General features: G+C 42.9%; 1 protein-coding gene and 2 long non-coding RNA genes across 4 annotated transcripts in view; all 3 read left to right on the top strand.

Annotated features, from left to right (window-relative positions):
- Window positions 1-27,516, top strand: part of LOC308459584 — a 158,189-nt gene that overhangs the window by 127,645 nt on the left and 3,028 nt on the right. The gene's annotated exons all lie outside the window — the stretch shown is intronic.
- On the top strand, window positions 1,107-27,425 carry ABHD5 (abhydrolase domain containing 5, lysophosphatidic acid acyltransferase). Its single transcript, XM_080974977.1, has 7 exons — window positions 1,107-1,270; window positions 16,364-16,449; window positions 17,734-18,106; window positions 21,347-21,501; window positions 22,344-22,455; window positions 23,686-23,872; window positions 26,078-27,425. Exons 1-7 carry the CDS (start codon window positions 1,137-1,139, stop codon window positions 26,165-26,167), a joined length of 1,137 nt encoding a protein of 378 aa, XP_080831103.1. The 5' UTR covers window positions 1,107-1,136; the 3' UTR covers window positions 26,168-27,425.
- On the top strand, window positions 5,592-10,666 carry LOC308459637. 2 transcript variants are annotated; one of them, XR_013978249.1, is made up of 2 exons: window positions 5,592-5,660; window positions 7,365-10,666. It is a non-coding gene; the product is annotated as an uncharacterized lncRNA (long non-coding RNA). The 2 variants fall into 2 exon arrangements; XR_013978250.1 differs by lacking the exon at window positions 5,592-5,660 and adding an exon at window positions 5,671-5,932.

Genomic DNA, 27,516 nt, shown 5'->3' with positions numbered 1-27,516 from the left:
AGGAGGCAGCGACCCCAGCGGTGAAAGTGCAATCCTGAGTAAGTTGTGTGGAAGTCAGTCCCACGTTCAGCTTCCACACTGGGAGCACAGAGAACAAATGCCTGAAGCAGGGCCAGATTTAGGTTTGATGAGGCCCTAAGCTACTGAAGGTAATGGGGCCCTTTATATGTGCAGCTGCCCTTTGTCAACAAACAACAAATTGTCACTGTTTTTTGTGTTGACTATACAGTCATACCTCGGGTTGAAGTTGCTTCAGGTTAAGCGTTTTCGGGTTGCTCTCCACGGGGACCTGGAAGTAACGGAATGCGTTACTTCCGGGTTTTGCCGCTCACACATGCGCAGAAGCGGCGAATTGCGACCCGCGCACGCAGAGACACGGATTGCGTTTGCTTCAGGATGTGAACAGGGCTCCAGAACAGATCCCGTTCATATCCAGAGGTACCACTGTATGCTATGTGGTAATTTATGGACCTAATAGAGATCTAAAGCCATTTGCACATAACAAAATATGTATTTTATCAAAGTAATTGTTGAACTGAAATACAACTAAGAAGTATATTAATAGTATAATAATTCTTAAGCTCTAACTTAAAACGATTCTTTATTCATAATAATTATTTTGTTTTTTATCCTACATTTTGGAAATGTACATACAGGCTTTCCCCCTTTCAATTATTTGGGGGCCCCCAGAGAGTGGGGCCCTAAGATATAGCTTGCTTAGCTTATACGTAAATCAGGCAACTGCCTGATACCCGACAAACAAATTCAGAGCAACCTCCAAACCTTACAAAGCGGGGCAAAGGCAGCCGTCGGCTGCCGGAGCGACCGCGGGCGGCAGCGCAACACCGGCTCCAGAACGGGTGGCGCTTGCCGTTCCACGCCCCGCACCCCCGCGGAGACCCCCACCAGGTTGTGTAACCGGGAGCAAACGACCCCCATCCAGCAACCGCGAAAGGCAACAGCCGCGAACTCCCCGCCCAGGGAGAGAGAGAGTGCGCAGGCGCGAAGGGAGCGTCCTCCCCCCCCCCACCCCGCTCCACCCGGCCGCTCCCGCCGCCGCGCTCTCTATGGCCGGGCGGAGCGGAGGGCGGGGCCGACGCGCTGACGCGACGACGGCCCGTCGGGCGGGTCCCGTGATGGCCGCCGCCGCCGCGGCCGTCGTTCTGTCAGTCGGTGCGCTCCCGGCTGCTGCTGCCCCAGGACCGGCTCCCGGACGCCACCTCCGCGACGCCATGGCCGACGACGAGAGCCCGGAGTCGGCCGGCGAAGGGTGAGTGCGGGGAAGGGGGGGGGGGAGGCCGGTTCGGCGAAACAGGCGGGCGGAGGGACACACACGCAAACGCACATACACACACACACACACGGCTACACGCATGTAGGCGCGCCTCGGTTTTGTGCTGCGGGGGGCACCTGCGTGAGGCAGGGGCAAGTGCAGAGGAGGACGCCTTACGTAACTGCCCCCCCCCCCGCGCGCTCTTGTTAGCCCATGTAAACACGAGGAAGTGTCCCCCCCATCGCATCCTTCCTGACCCAACTTGGGTAGCCCTATATTTTATTGCTGGGAATAAGGGGCTGATTTAAAGGTGCCCCCCTCATCTTTTATTTTAAAAAAGGGGTGTTGAAACCCAGCCATCTTCTCCTGTGGTTCCCTCTCCAAAACATTGATTTGGGGATGGAGCCATGGGGAGAAGTTTGATGCTGCCACATAGGCAGGTAGGCTAGCAAGATCTGTGCTGTCTCTCAAGCAGCTGGGCGGTTTTCCCATAAATGCTTCTCTAGAAATGTGAGTTCCTTACATCGTAGGCATAACAAGTGTTTCTGGCGCCTTTGCGCTCCAATAATAATAAAAAAAATAAAATTATTATCTATACCCTGCCCATCTGGCTGGGTTTCCCCAGCCACTCTGGGTGGCACCCAAAAGAATATGAAAAACACAATAAAACTTCAAGCATTAAAAACTTCCCTAAACAAGGGCTGCCTTCGGACGTCTCCTAGTGAGGCCTTGGCGTTTGGGGGACCAGTTTGCTAAACCAAGGAATCAAAGCAAGAAGGAAACCTTTGCTGGTGTGTTGAGAGAGGGGTTTTGTATAAGCGCCCTTATACCATAATGGGCACAAGTCATCATGGTTGCACAGTTTTAAAAAATGATGTCTGGACAGGCCCTTTTTTTGTTGAGCTTCACATTTTGAGGATGTCAAGGGGGGGGGTTAAATATCTTGGTGAGTTCTGGCTCAGGTTCAACCCATATAAAGTGGTTCCCGCTGTTGTAAATCATCCCGCATAACCCTTTCATAATAAAACCACCATGTATGGTTACTCAGATGTGTGTGTATATTATTCTAACTGTATTGATACACAATGATAGATGCTGGCACATCCATATACTGTGCTGTCTCTAAAGCAGGTTTTTTGCTGTTTCCCCATATGGCTTCTCCAGAAATCATTCAAGTGCACTCGACAACCTAAAAAATGCCTCAATTTTAGCACATGCTTCCATATGTACTCAAACCCCCACCTTCCGCTGACTTTATCTTTTGAACTTCGTCTGCACCCACTTTTTATAATTTTTGTATATGTATTATCCATTTTGTACTTCCTTGTACAGTATCTGGATCTTCAGTCTGTCTCCTAAAAAAACACCTTTCATAGACATACTGCTTCTGCCTTCTCAGTCACTGATATATATTTAGTAGCATCTTACCTAGATATCTTGTTCTCTAGTTTCACATATTTCTCCATCTTCTACATCAGTTGTGTCTATTAGCTCCCTCCTTGTCCTTACACCAGCAGGTGAAGAAGACCTTATTTCAACTGGCTTTTGGGAACTTTTAATGAAAACACAGGCGCCATGCTGTTTTCATTGTAATTATCCATATGTTTTTATAGATCTTTAATATTTATTCTATTTAATTGCCTTTTAGTTTTATGTTTTTAGCTTTTTATTTTATTTCCTGTCAGGGAAAAAGGCAGAGGATAATAATAATAATAATAATAATAATAATAATATAATTAGACTGAGTGTTAACAGCTCTCCTGCATCTCTTCAGGTCATCTTCTATCAGATACTTTTATGAAGAAATGGCAGGGGGTGTATTTAGAACTTTCTGTGTGAAAAGCATGTGCTTTACCACTGAGCTATAATCCCCACTTTCCCATTCCTTCCATCTTTTCAAAATACAAACCCAACTCAATAAATACTCAGTATTATACTTTCTCAAATTCTCCTTGCCCCTCTAAGCTTCCTGCTGTGTACCCTCAATTATTCTTATGTATATATTGCAAAATAGTTTATTCTTTACATTTACTTCCTCTGTTACTTACAGTAGCTTATCCCAAGTATAGATTACAATAGTTTATTTGTTCTCCTAGAACTTGTACTGTTGGCCTTTGTATAATTAGATCACAATGCACGTTATGTGTTAAGTACCTGCTGTCCTGGTTATTTCAGTTCCTTGAGTTTGTCTGTTCTCCATGATGTATATGTTCTGTTCTGCCACAAAACAATTCCCACAAATCATGGTTGTCTCCCAAGTGCACACTTGACCTACGCAAACCAAAAATAACAAATTAATGCTTAGTTTTGATATAGCATTTGAGGGGATTCAAGCTGTTTCGTGTGCATTGTTTCTGTAATTTATACAATCCTCCTTCAAGGCAGGTAAGATTTATGTGCTTATTGCAAAAAGGGGCATGGACTTTCTTGTAAGTTCATAGCTGGTTTGAGATTTGAACTAGTGGATAGAAGTTTTTCTTCTTCTCATAGAACTGTAGAGCTGGAAGGGATCCTGACGGTCATTTAGTCCAACTCCCTGCAATACAGGAATCTCAACACATGGTCCCCCATCCAATTTGAAGCCATACCAGACCCTGCTTAGCTTTGCAAATGTTCAGTAGTTTCTGTGAAGTGGTAGAGTCCTGTTCAAGTCATAACAAGCTGAATCTGGGAAGACTTTGGATAGACATAAAGAAGCACTTCACACAGCTCGTATCTAAATTATGAAATTCATTACCAAAATATGTAGTAATGACTATCAATATGGAAGCTTAAAAAGGGATCAGGTGAATTCATGGAGGATTAAGCTGCCAATGGCTATTAACCATTATATCTATATGATGCCAATATATATGTGATATGCCCCTGGATATCCGTTGCTGGAAAGCCCAAGTGGGGAGGACGCTGTTGTGCTCCTCTTATTATTATTTTTTATATATAGTCTCTTTGCCACAGTGCCACACCAGTTCAAAAAACTAGTTTGAACTACCTTGCCCTGTTGGACATGCCCAATAAGACAGTCACGTCTCTTGTTCTGGGAAATGAAATCAGTGAGATACCTGTGTGATATTTGATGTCATATGACTGATTTGCGTGGTATTAATTTCTATTGCTGTACTTAGTCACATTCTACAGGATGAGCCAGTCATGTAACCTCTGCCCCCCATTATGTGTTTCTTCAGCAGTTTCGTTATGCCCAGCATTGTGGTAGATCAAGAATAATGCATGTCAAAATTGCATGTAGAATCACAGTGCTATGAGGATTTTAAACTGTACATGCTCCTCTCAATGGCTCTTTTGGTAAGGGTCTAACAGAAATCTTTAATTTGGCTGCTTCTGCTTTGGAGAAAAAGCGTTAATGGATGAATTGTTAATCATAGTCAGTTGCCTGTTTCCTGCTAAAGACCACTCCCTCCTGGCTGCTTTTTACCCCTAAAAGCAGGCATAGGCAAACTCGGCACTCCAGGTGTTTTGGGACTACAGTTCTCATCATACCTGACCACTGGGAGTTGTAGTCCAAAAACATCTGGAGGGCTGAGTTTGCCTACGCCTGCCTAAAAGTGATGCTTGCTATAATCAACATCTCTGCAGGCAAAGAACAGCCAGAATGGGAGGAGTGATTTTCAGCAGAAAGCAGGCATGGGCTCGCGATCCAAATTTGGAACAAGTTCCAGATTGGAGCCTTGCAGCTGCAATTTCACCATTAATGGCACAACACATGTGGCCTGACATTAGGGCTGGGCAATATAGCATCCAAAACATGTTTCAAGTCCATATTGTAATATTGGTTTCACAATTTTAGATCTGGCATTATATCACTTATCTTAATTGTGCTGTGCAACAATCACAATGTGGGGAAACCGTGAAGCCAACCAGTGCCTCTGCATAGCCCCACCCTTATTTCAGATATTGTGATATATCAGTATATTGAGATGTTGAAAACCAGGTATCCCCCAGCCCTGCCTGACATACACTTGACCTTTTTTTGGAGGGGTACAGAGCAAATCAGGGGCTCATTTGTGAGTTCGTTGTGATGAATAGATCATTCCCTGGTGGAGTTTAGGCTGGGTATCGCACCCTACTAGGGTTCCATCTATATTGGAGCAGTCTGGAGTATTGTGGCCTGAGGATGTGGACAAGCTGCTTGAAGTGCTGCCAAGGACTGATTATTGCTTCACTGGAGGAGGGAGAAGTTCCATCTGCCTTGAAGGAAGCAGTGGCGTACCCACTCCTCAAGAAGACCTCCCTGTGCCCCTTTGGGGCAAGGTGTTTGAGAGAGTGGCAGGCTCCAGCTTCCAGCTGGAGCCATAACACTGATGGCCTAGCCATAACACTGATAAAGCCTTCTTTGCCCTAGTTGACTCCATCAGCTGGGACAGATACGGTGGTAGGTGTGACCCTGGTTGTTTTGCTTGAACTTTCAGCAGCTTTTTATACTGTTGACCACAGTATCCTTCTGGAGCATCTTGGGGGAGCGAGCACAGTACTTCAGCGATTCTGTTCCTATCTCCAGGACAGCTTCCAGAAAGTGATTATGGAAGGCCACTGTTCCACACCATGGAAACTGTGGTGTGTTGTTTGTCAGGGTGTTGTCATGTTCCCCATACTGGGCGCTGTCCTCAATAGTTTCGGTGTGATCAATATGTAGGTGACACCCAGGTCTGTTTCTCTGTTCCATCTGAATCAGGGCATTTAATATACCCTTGACAATAGGAAGCAAATGTAGATCATGGACTAGTATGAGGATTTGAGATATGAGACTGAAAAGCTCATTAAAAGGAGGGCTGCAGATTCCACCCAGTGCTATATAGCTTCAGTTGTAGCCTTCATCCCTCTGCAAGTAAAAATAATACCTTGGGGGTTTATTTTATTTTATTGTTTGCCACTCTAGCAGCTTGGGGATCCAACCCAGGTGGGTCTGTGGCAGTTCATGTAAGCAGCCTGAATGTACTAGTGCAGCTTGTTGGTCTCCTGTCGTGCTTTTCAGAAGGCAGGCAGCTAGCCATTGGTTTGAATACAACCAATACCTGAGACAAGAAGGAACTTGCATAAAATTGATGTCACATGGAAGGATCTTAGCTCAGTGGTATAGCAACCGCTTCACATACAGAAGGTTAGCCATTTTTGCTGCTGCATCACACTGTTGACTCATGTTAAGCTTGTGGTCTACTAAGACCCCTAGATCCTTTTCACATGCACTACTGGCAAGACAGGTGTCCCCCCCCCCCCCATTGTATATTTGTGCAGTTGGTTCTTCCTGCCTAAGTGTAGACCCTGTTGAAATTCATTTTGTTAGTTTTGGTGCAGCTTTCAAATCTGTTAAGGTCATCCTGAATCCCAATTCTGTCTTCTGCGGCATTAGTTACCCCTCCCAGTTTGGGGTCATATGCAAAGTGGATGAGCATCCCCTCAGATCCTTCAGGCAGGTCATTTATAAAGACGTTGAACAGCAGCAGACCCACCCAGAACAGAACTCTGCGGTACCCCACTTGTCCTTTTTCCCAGGATGATGAGGAACCGTTTGTAAGCACTCTTTTGAGTTCAGCCAGTCAACCAGCTACAAATCCACCTAACAGTTAACCTCATCCATTTTGCCAGCTTTTCTGCAAACAGATCACAGGGGACTTTTGTCAGAAGCCTTACTGAAATCAAGATACACTACGTCCGCAGAAGATTATTAGAATTGGTCCTAATATCATGAAGGCTGAGAAAACAAGAGAAACCCTTAAATGGCCTATCTTATTTACAATCTCATGTTGGTGTTTGGCAAGTCAAGGGCCAATGTAATTCTCCAGTTGTGTGCTTAGAAAACTCCGGGTGGACGAATTCTCTTCTATAATAATTTTTTCCCCTTTGATTGCTTGAGTGCCATCTTTTCTCAATACAAAGTTCAAGAGGCAATAATTATACAAGGAAAGAGCTGTTTTTACCTCTGACCTAATGTAGCAACGTTCTGCAATTATCTGCCAAGGGCTCTTGGAACAGCTGGCGTACAGAACACTTCCTAGAAATATTGTGCAGTAGCTCCCTCCCCTCTCCCTTGGTATTCCTCTCCAGGGTAGGAACTATAACCCACTACTTTGTTTTAAAGATAAACTCGCAGAAGCGGATTAAATGTACCCACCGTGAGGAACGAAGCCCCATCTGAGATCTCTTCGGAATGAACTACCTGTCAGGAGCAGCTTGATAAACAATGGTTGCGGCGAACATGGTGTCTTTAATCTGCAGCAGTATATGTGACTCTGATAGTTTAACTGCTCATAGTGCAAGCGACTCAGATTATCCCATGTCACTTCAAAGTAATCTTAATCCAGCACCAGGAGCGGTCTCCACCCTCTGTACCATGGTACCGTTTTCCTTTCTATGGACCTGTTGTTGCTGTTGGGTCTTGAGATCCATTTCCTCTTGCAAACTCTCCTGCTAACATCCAATGAGGGCTTTAATTGGATGCCCACTCTTTGGCTGTGTTCCCCAGCCAAAGGAAAATGATGTATACTTGTTAATGTGAATAAACTCATGCCTCAGTAATATTTATTGCATGGATTAATTGTGTTCCACTGTGTTCCATTTGGATCTTCTGAGCAGTTACTGAGATCTGATATAAAATTGGAGCTTCAAATCCTGTCTTCAATTTTTGGTAGTTTCCTAAATAATTTTAGCAACTTTGCCCACTGCCTCAGCTCTACACACACACACACACACACACACACACACTCTTAGTGTGTTCTACTGTTCTATTTATTTAGTTTTATTTTTAAATTGCATTCTTACACCTGACTCTACAATATGAGGGATGTGGTTTTGTGCTGACATTACTTGCAACGTGGCCCTTGAATTACTAGGTTATGCCTCAGGTTATTTTTTGCACAGTGCCATTGTGTGACGACTTAAGGATGCTAGGTGGTGGTTACTGGTTTTCCTGGAGTGTGCTCATATATACCATCACAGGATGTGGTAGTAGCATGATGCCAAATTTATTATACCTCAGTGAAAAGTCTTATGAACTGGTTCATTACACTGAATGCCCAGGAGGCATTTGGCTATATCACTGTGCTTTTTTAATTATGAAACCTGACTTTCCATATATTATGTCCCTTACTCCTCTCATGTCCTCATGGGCAGGAGATGACTTCTGTTCTGCCCCACCCCGCCTTTCTCCTTTATATAAGCCAGAAAGCAAACTGAATGGAAATGCTCTTTAAAAGAATGCTGTGCTGTATTCAAAAGGTTTCATGTTTCTCCATGTCAGTCAGCTGTAAAATTCTGCCATCAAAGTAGAATTTAAAATGTGCTGCCTCCACAGTGCCGCATTTTATACCAGTGCCAGTTTCAACTTCGTTCCTGTGCAAACACTAAAGACCACTGCGGCCAGATCTTCAATTCTCTGTCTCTCGAAATCGCTATCTCCATTCACAGTAATGCTTGGCTAGCAAAGCATGCTGGATTCTGTCACTTCCTTTCTGCGACAAGACAATCATTGAGCCCTGTGTGGAAATCTGGGAATAGGAGCGGTGGTTGTTTAAGGTTGCAAAATGAAGTGTCATGGTTTAAACTGGATTAACTTTGTAGAAAATGTTTTCCTCGTGCAAATAAACCAGGCTTGTATGAAGGTCAGGATACTGGCATGGTTTCCATAGTAGAACGTGCTGACATTCCTTAACTACTTTTATTTTTATTTTGTATTTCATTTTTCACATATGTTTGTAGTGTGCCACCTGGCAACTAAATTATTGACGTGAAACAGCATTCAAGACATGGGCCTACTTAGCTTCATGCAGAGGGCATGATCTAGCCCAGCAAAATGTTTCCCTTGACTAACGGACCACTGTGCCATATCGGAAACTTCTTTGAAGCGCCCTCATTTTAAAAGACAACTTACTATGCAGCACCAGAGCTACACATGAGGGGAAGAAGGAATCTGAAGGTCCCTTTGGCTCATGGAGCTAGTTTCACAGTTCTTTAGATCCTGTCTGTGATCTTCACTACTTTATCAATATATCTAACGTCCCTAAGCATCAAGTTGAAGAAGCCACAGTCAAGAAAGCTTGGGCTTGCATTTATTCAAAATAATATTTTTCTATCTAAATTTCCTCTTTCAGCCTATTGATTTGCTTCGGATTTGCGGACAGGTTTGTCTTGGTCAGGGTATCTTGGCAAAGTATCACGAGCTGCAGTGTCCCAGCTAATTTGCAAATTCAACCTCAGAAAAGCTCACACAAGAAACTGTTTTCCTCAAAGCAGTGGGCAAGCTGCTGTTTTGGAGGTGTAAATGCTGAATTTGCCAGCTTTGAGAATAGATGTGACACAGCCCTTAGATTTTGCAGATGATCATCTGTTGTGGTCTACTTCTACACTTGGGACAGAATTGTCTGTTCCCACATGAACTTGCCTGTAAGTTAAGATCTTCTCCATGTGCCCCTTACCTTCAGAGGTTAAGTGGGTGCTGCTGGAGCAGAGGGCCTTCCCAGTGGTGGTCTGAATTGTGGGACTTAACTCGCTAGACACGTTTGCCTGGTTTGCCTTCCTTTTTTCTTTTTTGGTTGGAATAAATTTGTTTCATCTGTCTGTAAACAAGGTGTTTAATAGTTATCACATTTTTTGAAATGCATATTAAATCAGATGAATTAGACTGTATCCCAGATGTAACAAAGTTCAGGGAAATAAATGGACAAATCAGCAGCAAGAATTTGTTTTAAGTCTGTACATTATCCACAAAGGCCCGAACAATAGAAGCAAATACTAGTGTCTCTAAAGTAGTGCCATTCAGAAGAAATCTTTCTTGTCAGTTAAAATCCATCTCACAATAGCAACAGTTCATTTTTTAAAAACATTAGTATGGCACAGAATACATTAAAAATTCATCACAAGACAGCCAACGCAGTTATTCCAACCAAGACCATCTTCCATTTTCTCTTTCGTATACGGAGTTCTGCAGTTCTCTTTTAAATGGACATACAAGTTAGTAATGTGCTCAAACTGACAATTTGGTTACACATGTTTCGGATGACTAGTGCACAAGGCAGTTCACAATTTCTGCAGCAAGGGCATAACAGGCCAAATGAAGATTAGATTTGAAATGGCATCCGTTTGGACCATTTTATCTTACAACTACCAACCTTCAAAACATACACTGATATCAGAGCAGCAAATCTTATTTCTCAGTTGATGATCTGACAGACTGATCTCAGACTAGGCTATAGGTGTATAGCTGGAGGTGGTAGTTTGTTGACAATGACAATGCAGTTTCATATAAAAACCCAAGCTGCAAATCAAATTGGTCCTATGAAAAAATGAAACCGAACACACTCCAGATGGTTACACTGGGATATCTAAAGTCCATGATGGCAGCCTTTTTACATTTCAACTACAGAACAGGAGCTGGCAAAAACAAAATTACGTGCCTGAGCTATTGCAGTGATGGAATGTCCCTGGGGATTCATTCAAGATGGGCATGGTGGTGAAGGGGAGGGGAGGGGAGAAGACCATCGGCACCTTTTCATAGTTTTGCAGTTACCCTTTTAAAAGCAGAATGCGCTTCAGACACCATGAAGAGTTTTGCAAGTCTACACAGAAGAGCAGCAACAAAACTAAAGCAACACTTGTGACAGCTTTCAAGCAGCAAATTGGTTAAATAAACCAGGCACTGTATTTAAAAATGTATATACAGTGGTACCTCGGGTTAAGTACTTAATTCGTTCCGGAAGTCCGTACTTAACCTGAAACTGTTCTTAACCTGAAGCACCACTTTAGCTAATGGGGCCTCCCGCTGCTGCCGCGTCGACGAGACTCTCTGGTTTGCTGCCTTTATCACCTTTTAGGCAACATCTGGGGGGATGCTGCAGGGTCTTCTCGCTATAGGAAAACAGGTTAGTTACTTGAAGTTGCAGTGGGGGTTTACTATCCTCAAGAAGACAAAAAAGAAATAATTCCTTAGTAAGTATTTGACACTTGGACTACTGCAATGCGCTCTACGTGGGGCTACCTTTGAAGGTGACCCGGAAACTGCAATTAATCCAGAATGCGGCAGCTAGACTTGTGACTGGGAGCGGCCGCCGGGACCACATAACACCCGTCCTGAGAGATCTGCATTGGCTCCTAGTACGTTTCCGAGCACAATTCAAAGTGTTGGTGCTGACCTTTAAAGCCCTAAACGGCCTTGGTCCTGTATACCTGAAGGTGCGTCTCCACCCCCATTGTTCAGCCCGGACACTGAGGTCCAGCTTTGAGGGCCTTCTGGCGGTTCCCTCATTGCGAGAAGTGAGGTTACAGGGAACCAGACAGAGGGCCTTCTCGGTAGTGGCGCCTGCCCTGTGGAACACCCTCCCTTCAGATGTGAAGGAAATAAGCAGCTATCTTCTCTTTAAAAGGCATCTGAAGGCAGCCCTGTTTAGGGAAGTTTTTAATATTTAATGCTGTATTGTTTTTAACACTCGATTGGAAGCCGCCCAGAGTGGCTGGGGAAACTCAGCCAGATGGGCGGGGTATAAATAATAAATTACTATTATTATTATTACTTCCTTCTCTGTAATAAAGAACATCTTTCTTAAAAATATGAATGTACTTTCTCCAGATGGGTTGCATAAAACTCCATACTCTGCTCATTTTCAGGAGAGAATTGTTCTTATTAATGGGAGGAGTGACAAGTCTTCATCTGCTTGCTGAATCCCAGGCATACTGTGCTAATTGTAGTGCTGATGAATTTGTAGGGTAGGTTGTTGGAGGATCCTAATTTAGGGCGGGGAGGATTAAAAATGGATTAGTGAAATTTATGGAGGATGAAGCTGTCAGTGGCTACTGGTCATGATGGCTATATTTCTTCCATTGTTGGCAGCAGAGTGCTTCTGAATACCAGCTTCTGGGGATCTTGAGTGGGAGGACTACACCACAGTGTTCGAAAATAGCCAGGCGCATTAAGAAATGAAATTAGACAGGCGCATGAACTATATCTAAGGTTCAAGTGCAGCTACCTCCAAGGTTTGTTCCTGTGCTTTCAAAAAACTGGATGCTTTTTAAAAACTATATTTTAGTTTACTTTTTAAAATCATATTCTATTTTAGATACGTAGCCCTACTTCAAAACAAAGTAGCTCAAGGCAAAACAATATTAATAAAGACTTGGGTTTAGAACATCACGCATAGTACTCTGTGCATGCACAGAGCAGTTTTCAGTTCTCTTCTCTGGAAACAGCCCCTGCATCCCCCAGAAGCCTCTCCTGAAAGTCGGGGAACTCTCCCGAGTCACAGCCCATGAAACATAAGGGGCTGCCTGCATATCTGGAAAATTATCAAGCGTTTTGCCTGCACATGTAGATCTCCTGGTTTCCAGCCGTCCTCTGCTGTAGATATGCTACAATATGACACCATGAGTAGTCTGTGAAATAATTTGTAGTACTAAAATGTTGACCGCATTGGCATTTTGATGATGGTTGAAGGACTAACTGATACTATGCACAGGAAAAGGGTGGTTTGTAACATCCAGGTACAAAAAAGAATTGAGTGACTTGCATGTACATTTTGAGGGCAGGAAGTACGCATTTATGACTGTGAGCAATGGACTTTGATTTCTCTGTTCCAGCACAGTTGATTCATTGTACCACCTCTACTCAGGCAATATCTGCAAAGTTTATGTGTCGCTTGCCTATGTTACAGACAATCTTAAGGGTATTAGTACACAGGTTTACAAATGTGAGATGATAGGTTTGAGGGTTTGCTGTTGACATGTTTAATAGAACATGTGGTCACTCACTTAATTTAAATTTAAATATATATATATATATACCCTGCTAGATCAGTTCACCATCTAGGTTAGTATCCCCGTAGCTGTCAGCAACCAAGAGTTGCTGCAAAACCCCCAAGCCAATGTATGAAAGCAGTGATCCTTATCCTTTGCCCTCAGCAACCAGTATTCAGTGATGTGCTGGCTCTGAACCCAGACGTTGCATTGAACTGCTATGACTAATAGTATACCCCCCTCCTCCATGAATTTGTCTTAATCCCCTTTAAACGCCATCACCAGTAGCAGTCTGGTGACACCTTGGCCCACGACTTCTAATGACCATCCTCAATGGCTTCCTATAGATCAAGAGTTTCCCAAACTTGGGTCTCCAGCTCTTTTTGGACTACGATCCCCATCACCCCTGAACACTGGTCCTGGTAGCTAGGGGTGGTGGGAGTTGTAGTCCCAAAACAGCAGGAGTCCCAAGTTTGGGAAACCCTGATAGAGATATTGGTGGCAGGATAGCGCCCTACAGGACACCAAAAGTGCCCCCTTTTCCGGCCACTTCCGGTTCACTGCGGTGCACACATGCGCAGTCAAGCATCAATCGGATGCACGTCAACTGGGCGTTGCTTGTACTTTAAAATTGCAAACCACCTTGGGTACCTTGGCACAGAAAGGCAGTCCATAAATGCAATACATTAATTACGCAGGTGTTTGCAATCTCTTTGTGAATTGCAGGCCTGGGGAAAAATTGTCTGATGCTTCCACACATGCAAGATATTATGAAACGTATGTTTGTACATCTTTTAAAAACCAGATCTTAAAATTTTAGAGACTTGGCTGTTTTGCTGTTCCGGTAGCATGCAACTTATCCACATTTAACTTGTGTGCATTCTGTTTTACATGCTTGGCAAAAACAAACAAAAACCGTTTTTAAGAGGGCAGGAGTCTGGGAAATAAGAATTTGGCAGTCCTGCCCACCATTGAACCCAGTGTGTTTTTACTAGATGTGGTTTTGGCTGTATGCACTTATCCCTGGAACGTATACCCCGTGTAAGTTAAAGGTAAAGGGACCCCTGACCATTAGGTCCAGTCGTGACCGACTCTGGGGTTGTGGCGCTCATCTTGCTTTATTGGCTGAGGGAGCTTCTGGGTCATGTGGCCAGCATGAGTAAGCCGCTTCTGGCGAACCAGAGCAGCACACAGAAACACCGTTTACCTTCCCGCCGGAGCGGTACCTATTTATCTACTTGCACTTTGACGTGCTTTTGAACTGCTAGGTTGGCAGGAGCAGGGACCAAGCAATGGGAGATCACTCCGTCGCAGTGATTCGAACTGCCAACCTTCTGATCGGCCAGTCCTAGGCTCTGTGGTTTAACCCACAGCGCCACCCACGTCCCACTATGTAAGTTTAGAATTTCCTATACTCCATTTCAGATACGCTTTAAGGAACAAACACGCACAAAAAATGGCCGGATTCCAGGTGGCTGTATGTGGTGCTCTTTGCACAAACATGAGCTTTTCTGACCCCTTTCCTGCTGCCCCTGCAAAAAAAAAAACCCCAAACCAACCCAGTCCCCTCCGGGCAAGGTGTGATGCAGCCAGTGGGCAAGGGGGATTGACGACGCACATTATTGGTGCATGTGGCTTTCCATAGATATATTTTGCTTTTTAGAGCTCTAGCCTCCGTTACCTAGAGTGAACCTTTGTCAAACTTATTTCCCTTTGTGTGCGCACGTTTAAATGAAGGCAGCAGGAGGAAAGATTGAGAAATAAGTTGTTTGTGTAAAAGTTTCATTGAGGTCAAGGCCTTTGGTGGCAGAAGGGGTTTTTGTTTTGTTTTTTCAAAGGTCCCAGACCACGGTCTGAAGGTATGTGATAGATAACAGCAGGCTTGCTGCTGTTAAGTGGGTCTGATTTTGGTCAGTGCCTGCCTGGACATGAAACTGCCTGGCCAGTCTGCGTACCCTGCCTTGAGTCTCGTGACGAGAGGGAGGCTAGATATAAATGTAAAAATTATTGTCATTTATGTTACGTGTGGTGGTTTTTTTACAGAATAAAAAAGCATATGCTTGTATGCATATGTATGGAGACAATAGGTGCACTTAACAAGCATATTGTATAAAATTTGGTGTGTGTTGTGTGTATAGGTACACACACACACACACACACACACACACACACACAGCTGGTCAGTTGCATAACTAATGGCTATGGACTTTCCTCGGACGTGACCTGTTTTATATCCTGTACCATAAAACTTTTGTGTAAGGTCATGATTCAAGCTAATAATGCGCACACACAAATAAATGAGATAAAGTGTTTCTTCCTACCCTGTGCTATAATTAACTACCAAGACGGCAGTTGTTTTCCTGCTTTGCTCTACTGACCTGACCACTCCTTTTCATGCCCTTACTCCTAACCACCATCCCACAGCAGACCTGTTTTACCCCAGATGTGGGTACCATGCAAGAGGTGCTTTTTGGATTCCCCTAATGAGGCTAAATTTAATTATCACTGATTTGTGAGGTACCAGATGTTACTAAATGTTATGATCTGCGGTCCTTGAAGTTTGTGCGACTAGAACTGGCTGTGACTGCCACCGGCTTTTGACGGCAAGGTGTATAAGCAGTGTTCGAAATTAGCCGGGCACATTTTGCACCTGACTATTGGCCACTTGCGATCAAGTGAAGATGTCTGGGCGCCTGGATAGCACCTGACATTTCCACCATCTGGAAGTGCATGCCTGGGACCTGGACTGCTTTCACACACTAATACCTCGTCCTGTAGAATTTGATCAGTTATATTTTATCTGCATAATCAGAATGAATTCAAGGAAGCAAAATGCTTCTTATGCGCAGCCTGAGCAGGAGCGGTGAACGTTATAGCTAATTGTTGTAGCTTTTCTTTACCTACCCCACCCCATTGCCCTGCTCACAGTTGTTCTTCTGTTTTGATCAAGTGACTTTTCTTCTTTAAGTTCTCAAAGTTCTTAACGTAGCTGAATGTTGTCAACTGAAGTAGCCAGATGTTTAACTTAGCATCAATCACAGTCAGTCCATCATTTGAAAAATAAGACTTTAGGGCCGTCTTGCCCCAAAATGGCAACCAAACATCCTGTTTTGGCGACTGTAATGTTGGCTTAAGGAGCCATTTTTCACCTAGGTTATATATCTGAGTTTCTAACACTGTGTGTAAGATATTTTAGATATTGCTGAGTGGATTGGTAATGGCCCCAAATGCAAGTCCAAATGAGTTTCTAATTCTCTCCTTCAGTGATTAGCCAAGAACTCTTAATCCCTTGCACACGGCCTACTTACAGTTAGTAGTATATGAGTGTTTAATACAGTCGTTTCACTCTCATTACTCTAGGTCAGGATGGCTGTCCAGTTGGCTGCCTGCTTGGTGTCCTACATCACTGATACATCTTAAGGATGCTGAAGAGAAAATATTGAAATGTAAGCACTTTGTGGTAAGAAACCTCAGGAATTACTACACGTGAGCACCGTGGAAAGAATGTGGGGTTTTCATCAGGCCTTGTTTAAAGCACAGTTGTCGATATCTTCTGCTAGGGATTGAGGGTTTTGTGAAATTTTCATTAGGCTGATTTTCTCCCCTCCCCGTAAAAGAAGAATGAGTGGGACCAAAGTTATGCTAGTTACACATCCAGACAGGCAGTTCTTGTGAGATCTGCTCCAGATAAATGCCATCAGTGAATAAATTTTTGAGGATGTAGGGCGGACTGCAATATGAGTTCCGCCTTTGAACTTTTCCCCCTTATTTTTCCTTTTGGTGTGATTGGTCCTGAGATACTGTTGCACTTTTTGACCATTGCCCTACCTTCTTTTTTCTTTACCTTTTCCTAAAATTAATTCATTTGTGCAATCTCTTATTTGAACACAAAAAAGGACTTACAAAAGATAAGCAAGTATAGTACTATACAAATCCAATATGATATTATTATTATTTGTTGAATTTATATACTGCCCTATACCTGGGGGTATCAGGGCTGTTCACAGAATAAAAATATAAAACCACAAAATACATAATAAAAATAAAAACAGCAACCCAATAGCCCCCACCCCCAAAAAAACATGTTTTAAAAGGGTATAGGATATCAATCAGATCAACCAAAGGCCTGGTTATAAAGGAACGTTTTTGCCTGGCGCCTAAAGGTGTATAATGAAGGAGCCAGGCGAACTTCCCTGGGGAGGGCATTCCACAGAAGGGGAGCCACTGCAGAGAAGGCCTGGTTCTTGTGTTGCAACTAGACCTCTCAATGAGGCACACGAAGAAGGGCCTCAGAAGATGATCTCAGGGTTCAGGTACGTTCATATCGAAAGAGGAGGCTCTTGAGGTACCACACCTTTGTTTATCAGCAATTTTAAAAAATGACTCTGTAACCCTGATATCCTTCCAGATCTATCTGTGTTTAGTTCTTAACATTTGAGAATGTAGAGCATAAGGGATGGATGTTTGGCTTATACAGATTCTTGCCTTTATGAGGTCTTGTAAGTTGTGCAAAGACTACACAGTCCTCAAAAGGAGGAGAAATGTGAGCCTCATAACATAACTCTGCCACCTTTATGGCTGGCACTAATCCCTGCCATTCTGATTTTGTTATAAATGCTATGATGAAAGTGGGAGTATCTGCCTGTGGACATGCTGTAATAAACGCCCTTATTTTTATAGGGCTGTTTAGGTATCGTTGTTTAATAAGATTTGCACTTCTCTTTCTTCAGGTATCACAAGTACATACAGTAAACAGTATGTCTTCATATCCAATGGAAACAAAATATGGACGCTAACGTTCTCCCACAGCCTCTCTCAGAAAACTCCCCTTGTCCTCCTCCATGGGTTCGGAGGAGGTGTTGGACTTTGGGCACTGAACTTTGAAGACCTTTGTGAAAACAGGACTGTGTATGCATTTGATCTCTTGGGATTTGGACGCAGCAGTAGACCGCAGTTTGACACAGACGCAGAAGTAGCAGAAAACCAGTTTGTAGAATCTATTGAAGAATGGAGGCGGAAAATGGGATTGGACAGAATGATTTTACTGGGGCACAACCTGGGAGGATTCCTGGCAGCTGCTTACTCACTGAAGTACCCATCAAGGTATCTGAAAATAATAGACGAGCGGAAGTTCTTCCGGCATTTCATTTGAAATTCAGTTATAGGTTTGACAGCATAACATTGTCAAACCTGTATGAGGCAGTCTGGTTAGAAAACATTCTCTAATGAGGTTGAGATAGAGCATTGTTGAAAAACTAGTTTCATAACTTTAAACTTAAAATGCAAATTGTATTTAACTTGCATCATATGTTTTCCTCTGATTGCACTTGCATGCAATGTAGGGTGTTTTCTACTCTCAAATTTTTCAGCGTACCTTAGATTTTGTGTCCAGGGTGTAGCCGCAGAGTACTTGTAAGTTGTGGTGTGGCCAGACTACCCACTGTTTTTACACAGCCACATGTCACGTTACCAGCATGCAATCACACTGGCCAGAATTTTTTTTAAAAAATCCTTTTAGGTGAAAGCATGTTTTAGTTACATATCAGAATAACAAGTGCAGGACAATAGTAACTATAGCATACTCATTTCTTTGTTAGCTGCTTGGATTATGAGCTGGGCTTGAGCACAACTACAGAACAGAACCTAAAGGAGGGTTTTTGATTTGGTTTGGTTTGGTTTATTTTGTGTTTTTATGTTGCAAACCACCCTGTGATCGTCAGACGAAGGGTGGTATCCAGATAATAATAATAATAATAATAATAGCAGGGCTGGCTAGCTGGTAGTCCTTCAGATGTTGTTGGACTTCAGCTCCCATCTGCCCCAGCCAGCATGACCAATGGTCAGGGGTGATGGGAATCAAGAGTCTCAACAGCCTCTGGATGGCCACAGGTTAGCACTAAAGGAACTGGGGGTGGAGTGGGGAGATGGGTTGTGATGGCAAAGGCGAGAAGCTATGGGTTAACCTAAAGCTGCAGTGTCTGAACAGAACTGAAACCCTGTCCAAGACTGCCAAGTACCTAGAACTGGTCACATGCGAGTTAGCAAAACAATTCCATCTTTCTTTGTAAATGCCTATTCTTGAATGACTTTCATAGTATTGTTGCTTATTTATTTGCATGTGTTTCCTAGCAGGATGGTCTCAGTGATAGGAGCCAATTCCGAGGGGCTCAAGTCCCTTTAGTTCCCCAAATAAAATATTTGAGGGGGCCAGCCCCCCCCAAGTTGATGGGCATTGCCATTCAGATGGTGTGCATGTTCTGTGTTTTGTGGTCAGTTATGCAGGGCTTACCTGGGCCCTCCCTCCATTATTTTATTCAAGTTGACACCCCTGGGACTCTCAGTAGAATTTTTTGGGGTGCTGTAAAATCCACATAACATATCTGGTGGTAACATGAATGTCTGCTCATGCTTTTACGTAGGTCATATCTCGTTTTCCTTGGAGGCATCCGCTTTCATTTCTAGCCAGTGGCTATGGCAAATGGTCAATTGGTTCTCGTCATAGGCCCATATAGTTCAGTATTGCCTGCACTGACTGGTAACAGTTTCTCCAGGGTTTCTAAATGGAGTCTTTCCCAGGCCGACGTGGAGATAATCGGTATTGAACTTGGGATTTTTGTTTGCAAAGCATGTGCTCTTTTACAGAGCTACAGAAGCAATTGCTGGATTAAGCCACTACATTATAATGTGTAACTTATTGGAGCTGAATAAGTAGGCAGTTTTTGGAAATTAAAATAGAACGTGATGATTTGCTTTGGTTATCTCTGGAATGCCATATATTCTAAGGAAATTGATGTGTTTAACTGGGCAGATACCACTATCTCTCAAGAACTAGAATGCTGACGAACCCAAAGGATTGGAGTATAAAGGACAAATACTTGCAAAATGAGTTGAGCTTTACATTTAAAGGAAGTAAATACCATTCCTTATGCTGCAGGACAAGTATGTTTTAGAGAAGTTTTCTATGTAAAGAAGGAAGGCTGACCTTTTCCTTAAATGCCACAGAATGCAAATCTTAAACAGGCAATTCCCAGTGAAACTATCTGGAAACTAGTTGGGATATATTTCTGGCAGGCTTTTAAGAAATGAAATACAGATGCATGAAGTATGATTTGATAGTTGTGCATCCGTGATGAAAATGTGATGTTCAAGCTTATCAGCTATAAGTACCTTTCATACCAGGTGGCTGTAATAGTATTCAGGAAAAAGAGTTTCTTACCAGTAATGGTATAGTGCTGGAATCAAACATGCCAAGAATAGTTGCAGGTGATCCACAATTTTTATTAAAAAAAATAGGGTACTTCTGTTTGCAAACCAATTTGCAGCCCAATCCTAGCCTCTTTTCTTGGATGTAAGCTCCACAAATTAAATGCAAAATTACTAAGCTGTCTAGATGAATGCTGTTGCTCATCTTTATTTTTTTTAAAAAGAAAAAAGCTGGAAAGGCAGGCAGGCAAGAATACTTTAGTGGACGATCATGCAAATGCTTGTTGCTTTTCTGTACAAGTTTGGCAGAGGAAGAGAACACTAATGGAACATAAAAGACTAACACATCACTATGAAGATGGTGACTTTCCTTGCACAAATATCAGTTTTGTATCATGTGATAAAAACAGCTAGTTGGAGATGCACCCCTTTTCACTCTGAAGAAAAATTGAGCCTTGCTTGTCTCTTAGTGAATCCATATCTTCGTTCTTCATGCAGTTTATCACCTTTAGCCAATTCCAGATCGTATATGGCTGGACAATTACAAATGTTATTCTAGAGTATGCAAGTGGTAAGAGAGTGCTTGTATGGAGATCTGTTTAGTACTTAGCTGTATTGAGATCTTCTAATGACATATAGTGTTTGGCTAGTGTATCTCAAGAATATTCTGATGTGACATTTTAGTAGTTCAGCAAGGCTGCCATCTTACACACATGTACTTCCAAGAAAATCCCTTGCACATATATGATTATGTGTCACATAGAATCATAGCTAGCTATCTCTAACCACAAGTTAAAGCACAGATTTGCACAGACTGTAGGAAATACTCTGGGTTGCATAATACTACTAGTGGCTGCGCAGTAAATGTCCTTTGAATTTTGACCGCCCATAATCTCCTTTTGTTTCTTGAAATTGGGGCATTTATTCTATAGGGAGGGGAGGGTAATACTTAAAAGGAGTTGAGGCAGTAGCAGGTGGCAGAGCTTTGTTCTGTGTTAAGAGCAGGAGCAACCTAAAATCATTTCATCTGAAAGCTTAGGTGGGGTAGAAATACCCTTGGTGATGCTGGCTCTAAAATACCACGTGTACTATAATATATGTGCTCCTATTGACAAAACGTCCTAACTTTTATACCTGCAGAGCAAAACATCTCATATTAGTGGAGCCGTGGGGTTTCCCAGAGAGGCCTTCCAGTGCCGAACATGAGAGGCCCATTCCAATCTGGATCAAAGCACTTGGAGCAGTTTTGAGTCCATTTAATCCACTGGCTGGTCTCAGAATAGCAGGACCCTTTGGTGAGTGCTAGCTAACGGTTTGTGCTGGTGCCATTGCCTCCTTAACAAAGGGATTACCATCTGCCATCAGTACTGAAAATGTAATAGCTTAGACTTTAGGGCGGCTTTCAGTCCCCATCTGCCACACACCAGCAGTCTAGTGTGGTAGGCAGTACAGTGTTTTTAGAACACATGATCCCAATGGGCTCCCCCACTCACCATCCAAGCAGTCACATTCTGCACTAGCTGCAGCTTTTGGGCAGCCTCCAAGGGCAGCCCCACATAACAGTGCATTGCAGCAGTCCAGATGGCAGGTCAGAGAATGGACAGCCGAAGCCTGGCTGTCCCACTCCAAGAACAGCTGTAGCTGGTGCATTGGCCTAAGCTGAGCATAAGCACTCCTTCCCTAACTGCTTCTGCTTTCCAGCTAACTCACATGCTGTAACGATGTATTTATTCCATTATATGAGGAGGAGACTGCCACCTGCAGTGATGCTCAGTGTGTGCAGATACTACCATTCTGCCTAATTGCTCTGGCCTGTGCTTCTCTCACCAGAGTAAAGCAGAGATGGGGATCAGGATCAGCCATGTTTAATTCTCCTTAAGATGACAAAACTGTTGCGAGCTGCATTCTCATTGCTGTTGAAGGCTGCGGGTAATCGGTGACGGGGGCACATACTGGAGGCCGGCAGCCCACCATTTGTCTTCTAGCTGCTGGGGGGGGGGGGACAGATCACTCCAGATAGAGAGAGAGATGGAGATCTTCATTCTTGATGATCCACAGCTGTGAAGCACCGTTGCTGATCATTTTTAAAGCACCACCCTGCCAGGTTCTAATTCTTTTTCGCCTTGATTCACGACAGGATTGAGCCTTGTACAGCGCATTAGGCCCGACTTCAAGAGAAAGTACTCTTCCATGTTTGATGATGACACGGTCACTGAATATATCTACCACTGCAATGTGCAGTCACCAAGGTAAGCATACATTAGCAAGTTCTAGATGCTCACAGCAGTAGCAGCACATGGGGCATAGCAAGTGGCGTAACGTAGGTTGCCAGCTAGGATAACTTTGACTGTGATATCCTTGCCCAGCCAGGATGCATAAGAGGCATTCTTATGGGCTTCCCTTCATGTGCAAAACTCTCTTGGCCTAGCAGGCAAGCAAAGTCTACTTCCTGGAGAGGGTAGAATTTCCTGTTTAAAGATGGCAGGGACTGAAGTACAACTTTTTCTTTTACATTGCTTAATATAATAAATGGGGCGTTCTGTTGTGATATTTAGTAAACTCTAGAATAATTTGCCTTTTTGCCATTAATTAATCCAGCTGATGGGTTACAAAATCCACTTTAATCATCTGGGGGCTGTTCAGCTCAGCAAACTTTTGGGATGAGAGGTCTTGAGGTTGCTTTGCCAGCCCTCTGACGCCATTTTGATTGAACATTTGCCATACACTCTCCATGGTTTTACGATTTTAGCACCCCATCCCAAGGAAGCTGCTTCTTATCCATGGAAATAAAAAAATTCCTTCCAGTAGCACCTTAGAGACCAACTAAATTTGTTATTGGTATGAGCTTTCGTGTGCATGCACACTTCTTCAGATACACATGTTTCGACCATGGCAGACCAACACGGCTACCTACCTGTAACTTATCCATGGAGAGAGAGAAAGAGTTGGTGGTACTACCACTTAAGCATCAATATGTCTTTCTTTTTGCTGTGCTATACTTGCAAGGCTCCTGCATTATTGCTGTGCTTATTTAAAGCATTAAAGAGCAGTAGTCTCGTAATCTGGTGAACCGGGTTCGCTTTCCCGCTCTTCCACATGCAGCTGCTGGGTGACCTTGGGCCAGACACACTTCTTTGAAGTCTCTCAGCCCCACTCACCTCACAGAGTGTTTGTTGTGGGGGAGGAAGGGAAAGGAGAATGTTAGCCGCTTTGAGACTCCTTCGGGTAGTGATAAAGTGGGATATCAAATCCAAACTCTTCTTCTTCTAACTTCCGGAAATGTGTTTTTGTATGGATGTTTGTGCTAATGGGAAGCTTCAAAGTGTTTTCTCACTTTAAATATACTTCACGTAGGACAAAACTCAGAGAAGGCTTTTTTAAAAAAACAAGAACTGCGGTGTTAGGGAGTAGCAGATTGATACAGGCCAGGTACTCTGTGCCCGAAAATTCAGCTTCGTTTTTCATTGATATCTTTTAAGTGGTGAAACGGCTTTCAGAAACATGACGGTTCCCTATGGATGGGCGAAAAGACCGATGCTGCAGCGGATTGCCCACATGCACCAGGACATTCCTATCACTGTGATTTATGGAGCACGATCGTGCATAGATGGCAATTCGGGGACCACCATCCAGTCTCTGCGACCAAATTCATATGTGAAAACGATAGTAAGTGGGACGTTCTAGACGCCGTGTTTGCTGTTAGGAATTCGCCTGCTCCTCTTGTCTTTCAGTGACAGCTTTAGGATTGTAAGGTCACAGCGTAAAATTAAAACCCAAAATGAAAAGTGAAATTTCCCTTTACAACGCTTTGCCAGTACCACTGTAAGACTTCCCTACCTTTCATGCATAAATGCAAAATGTAATATGTGTCCATGTAGATTGATTCAGAACTTTGTTTGCCCTGCTGCAGAGAATCTGTGGTTACAGTAATGCTGGCTAAATTCCCCTTGCTGAACAGATAAGGGTGAAGAGGATTTCTGCCCTTGACCTGTTCCCTTTAACACTTGCAAATTTTTCAGGTTTGGGAAGAGCCACTTCTGCAAGTTAGGCTACTACACTTAGAATCATAGAATCATAGAATCATAGAGTTGGAAGAGACCACAAGGGCCATCAAGTCCAACCCCCTGCCAAGCAGGAAACACCATCAGAGCACTCCTGACATATGGTTGTCAAGCCTCTGCTTAAAGACCTCCAAAGGAGGAGACTCCACCACACTCCTTGGCAGCAAATTCCACTGTCGAACAGCTCTTACTGTCAGGAAGTTCTTCCTAATGTTTAGGTGGAATCTTCTTTCTTGTAGTTTGGATCCACTGCTCCGTGTCCGCTTCTCTGGAGCAGCAGAAAACAACCTTTCTCCCTCCTCTATGTGACATCCTTTTATATATTTGAATATGGCTATCATATCACCCCTTAACCTCCTCTTCTCCAGGCTAAACATGCCCAGCTCCCTTAGCCGTTCCTCATAAGGCATCGTTTCCAGGCCTTTGACCATTTTGGTTGCCCTCCTTACTTACTTACTTACATAGATGCACCTTGCAACGGCCAGTGGCAAACATCAAAAATGTGAATTTCAGCAAAATGCTGCTTCAAGAATATTATTCTATCCAGCTTCAGCATGATTGCCATAGGAAAAAATCCAATAAATCTAAAACTAATTTCTCCTCTTCCCCCTTCCAATCTATTTTTTGCATAGTACGTGTAAGAAACACCCCTGAAGAGTAACACAACTTTTGCATTTCCATTTTAAAAGTGATTTTTGCCTTTGTCAAATTACTCTTACAGCTTCAGTTGCTGTTTGGGGCAAACTAGTTTAAGGACTCGTGATTGTGGGGGATGGAGGCGGGGAGATCATAAACAAGAATACCATCATCTTGTTTCTAAAATTTATTTCAATGAAGGTTATTTAAAAGTGTCTCCTATGTACTGAGTTTTGCACATAAATAGAGAGAACAGAGCCTTTGCCTGCAGCACCACAATCTAAAGAAAAAGGCGAGTCAGAGAGAAAAGAGAAAATTGGGGTGGAAGGAAGGAATTAAGCATTTTGCGTTTTAGTATTCCTGTCACAAATTCCTCCTACATCCTGTTTGGTTTTGTCAACTTTATCAGCTAGAGACAGAACTCAAGTTGAAATTAAAATTATGTGTGTGCGCAGTGACTTGGTTCTTTATCATTATGCTGGTGCAAATTTTCAGCAGTGTGCTGGTATCCCAAACTGGAAAAGGGGCATGATAGTGGCTTGCTTACCTTGGAACCTTAAAAAGTTATGGCTCTACAGAGCCACCTGTGTCAAAGCGAGCGTGAACTGGATAATAGTTGGATGTTTTACAGTGGGGCTGCAAGTAAAGGCAGAAACCCTTGACCTGAGTTTTTGCCCATGCTGTTGCAAAAGTGTGGATTTGGGGAGAGGATATATTTTCGTAGGCAATAGCCAACGAAGCCGTTCTAAGAGTAAAGTCACTGATAAACGTAAGTAGCTTAAATCAATTTACTTCAGTGGTCTGTTCTGAGTACAGTCGTACCTCAGAAGTCGAACGGAATCCGTTCCGGAAGGCCGTTCGACTTCCAAAACGTTTAGAAACCAAAGTGCAGCTTCTTATTGGCTGCAGGAAGTTCCTGCAGCCAATCGGAAGCTGCAGAAGCCGCATTGGATGTTTGGGTTCCAAAGAACATTCACATACCGGAACACTCACTTCTGGGTTTGTGGCTTTTGGGAGCCGAAACGTCTTGAGCTCCGGGATGTTCGGGATCCAAGGTACGACTGTATGACTTAGTTGACATCACCTAAAATTTAACCACTTCATTGGCTATGAAAAGCTCTTTTTCTTGCAAGTACCTTAAACTGATTCCCCTTCCCCTTCTCCTCTTCCATAGGCTATCCTTGGTGCTGGGCATTATGTGTATGCTGATCAACCTGAAGACTTCAACCAGAAAATAAAAGAGATCTGCAATTCTGTGGACTGACGGCATTCTCTTCTTTGCAAAAGCCAGACACAATTGCAATTAAAAGCAATACTTTGCAGCATATTATAAAAGATAAGGAATACAGAGGTTTAGCAAGCAAACACAGATTTTACTTGCACCACACCTTTCAAAACGTTTGCACAATTTAAACCATGCAGTGCCTTTTGCTGGGATGGGGAGAGAAAACTTTGTATATTTTAGTTGGATGCTGTTCTTTATATATTTAGATAAGGTGTTTGTCTCTCTATATACATATGTTAAACACATTTTAAAACTGGATTTTAATTATTTTTTTTTGAAGAATGTAGATCTTTTAAAATGGTGTTCTATACATACAGCAAGCGTTTCAACATTCTTAATAATAATATACGTAGCACAATTGCAGTTTGGCTACTTCAGCATTCAGAACCCATACGTTGTAGCTTCTCAGTTTTTCATTGTGATAGGAAGGATTTGCATAGGATATCTTCACATTTTATTGTACCTTACGAAGTGGACTTTGCCAAAATAATTAACAACGATGAACACCCAGGAAAAGAACAAATGTAGGAAAAGTTAGGGAAAGACTCAAGTAGTTATAGTGGAACCTTTGTTCGCTGCAGTAACTGTTGTTCTTGGGTCTTTGGTTTCCCAGGGGAGCTGCATTTTATGGGATGCTAATATTGCTAATGCTTATGCTTTTAAAGAGACAATGTAGAATCCAGTGGATCTGAAGACTAATTGCCTTCACACAACCTGTTCATTTGGTGATAAGATTATTGCAAGATCTACTTCGGAACTGATTCTCATGTTTGTACAAGTTGGGATAGAATTCCATGTTTAATTAGTCCTTGGATAAAGTGGTCTCAAAGTGTGAATATGCTTTTTCTTATAAACTATTGGAATTTTGAGCCAGTCTGACTGGAAAATGCCTAACAGTCAAAACCCAGGTATCCTGTAAGAAGAAGGCATTTTAGATTAAATAAGACAGATGAATCAAGAAACCTAATCTTACCTCAAAATGTTTTTATTAAAATACTTGATTTTATGCAGTGTTTTTAATAAGAGCTTATTTAGGCTCTGGTTCTTTACAGAACTGTATGTTTTTAGGTACTTGGTTAATAATAAGATAAGCTGGGGGGTTTTGGTCAACTTTACAGCAATGGAATGCTTGTAAACCAAACTGTCTGCACAATAACTTATTGGTTAGCTTTTGAATGTTGGAATAACTACTGAATCTTCAATCTTTCTTACATAAAGTTTTTGAACCAGTCTGAAATGATGCTTGAAAATCAGTTATTTTGCTATCCCTTAAAGATATAATCTTGGGTTGTATTAGAGTAATGGACCGTGTTCCCTGGCCAAGAGAT

The sequence above is a fragment of the Podarcis pityusensis genome, assembly GCF_964106645.2.
Source record: "Podarcis pityusensis genome assembly, chromosome: 12".
Taxonomy (NCBI): domain Eukaryota; kingdom Metazoa; phylum Chordata; class Lepidosauria; order Squamata; family Lacertidae; genus Podarcis; species Podarcis pityusensis.
The sequence above is the reverse complement of the archived record's forward strand: the minus strand, read 5'-3'. Positions and strand labels throughout refer to the sequence as shown.

Coding starts and splice junctions, on each gene's coding strand:
- ABHD5 (XM_080974977.1), top strand. CDS start 1,137: ATGGCCGCCGCCGCCGCGGCCGTCGTTCTGTCAGTCGGTGCGCTCCCG. Junction 16,450..17,733: donor TGAAGAGAAAATATTGAAAT/GTAAGCACTTTG, acceptor CTCTTTCTTCAG/GTATCACAAGTACATACAGT. Junction 22,456..23,685: donor TGCAATGTGCAGTCACCAAG/GTAAGCATACAT, acceptor ATATCTTTTAAG/TGGTGAAACGGCTTTCAGAA.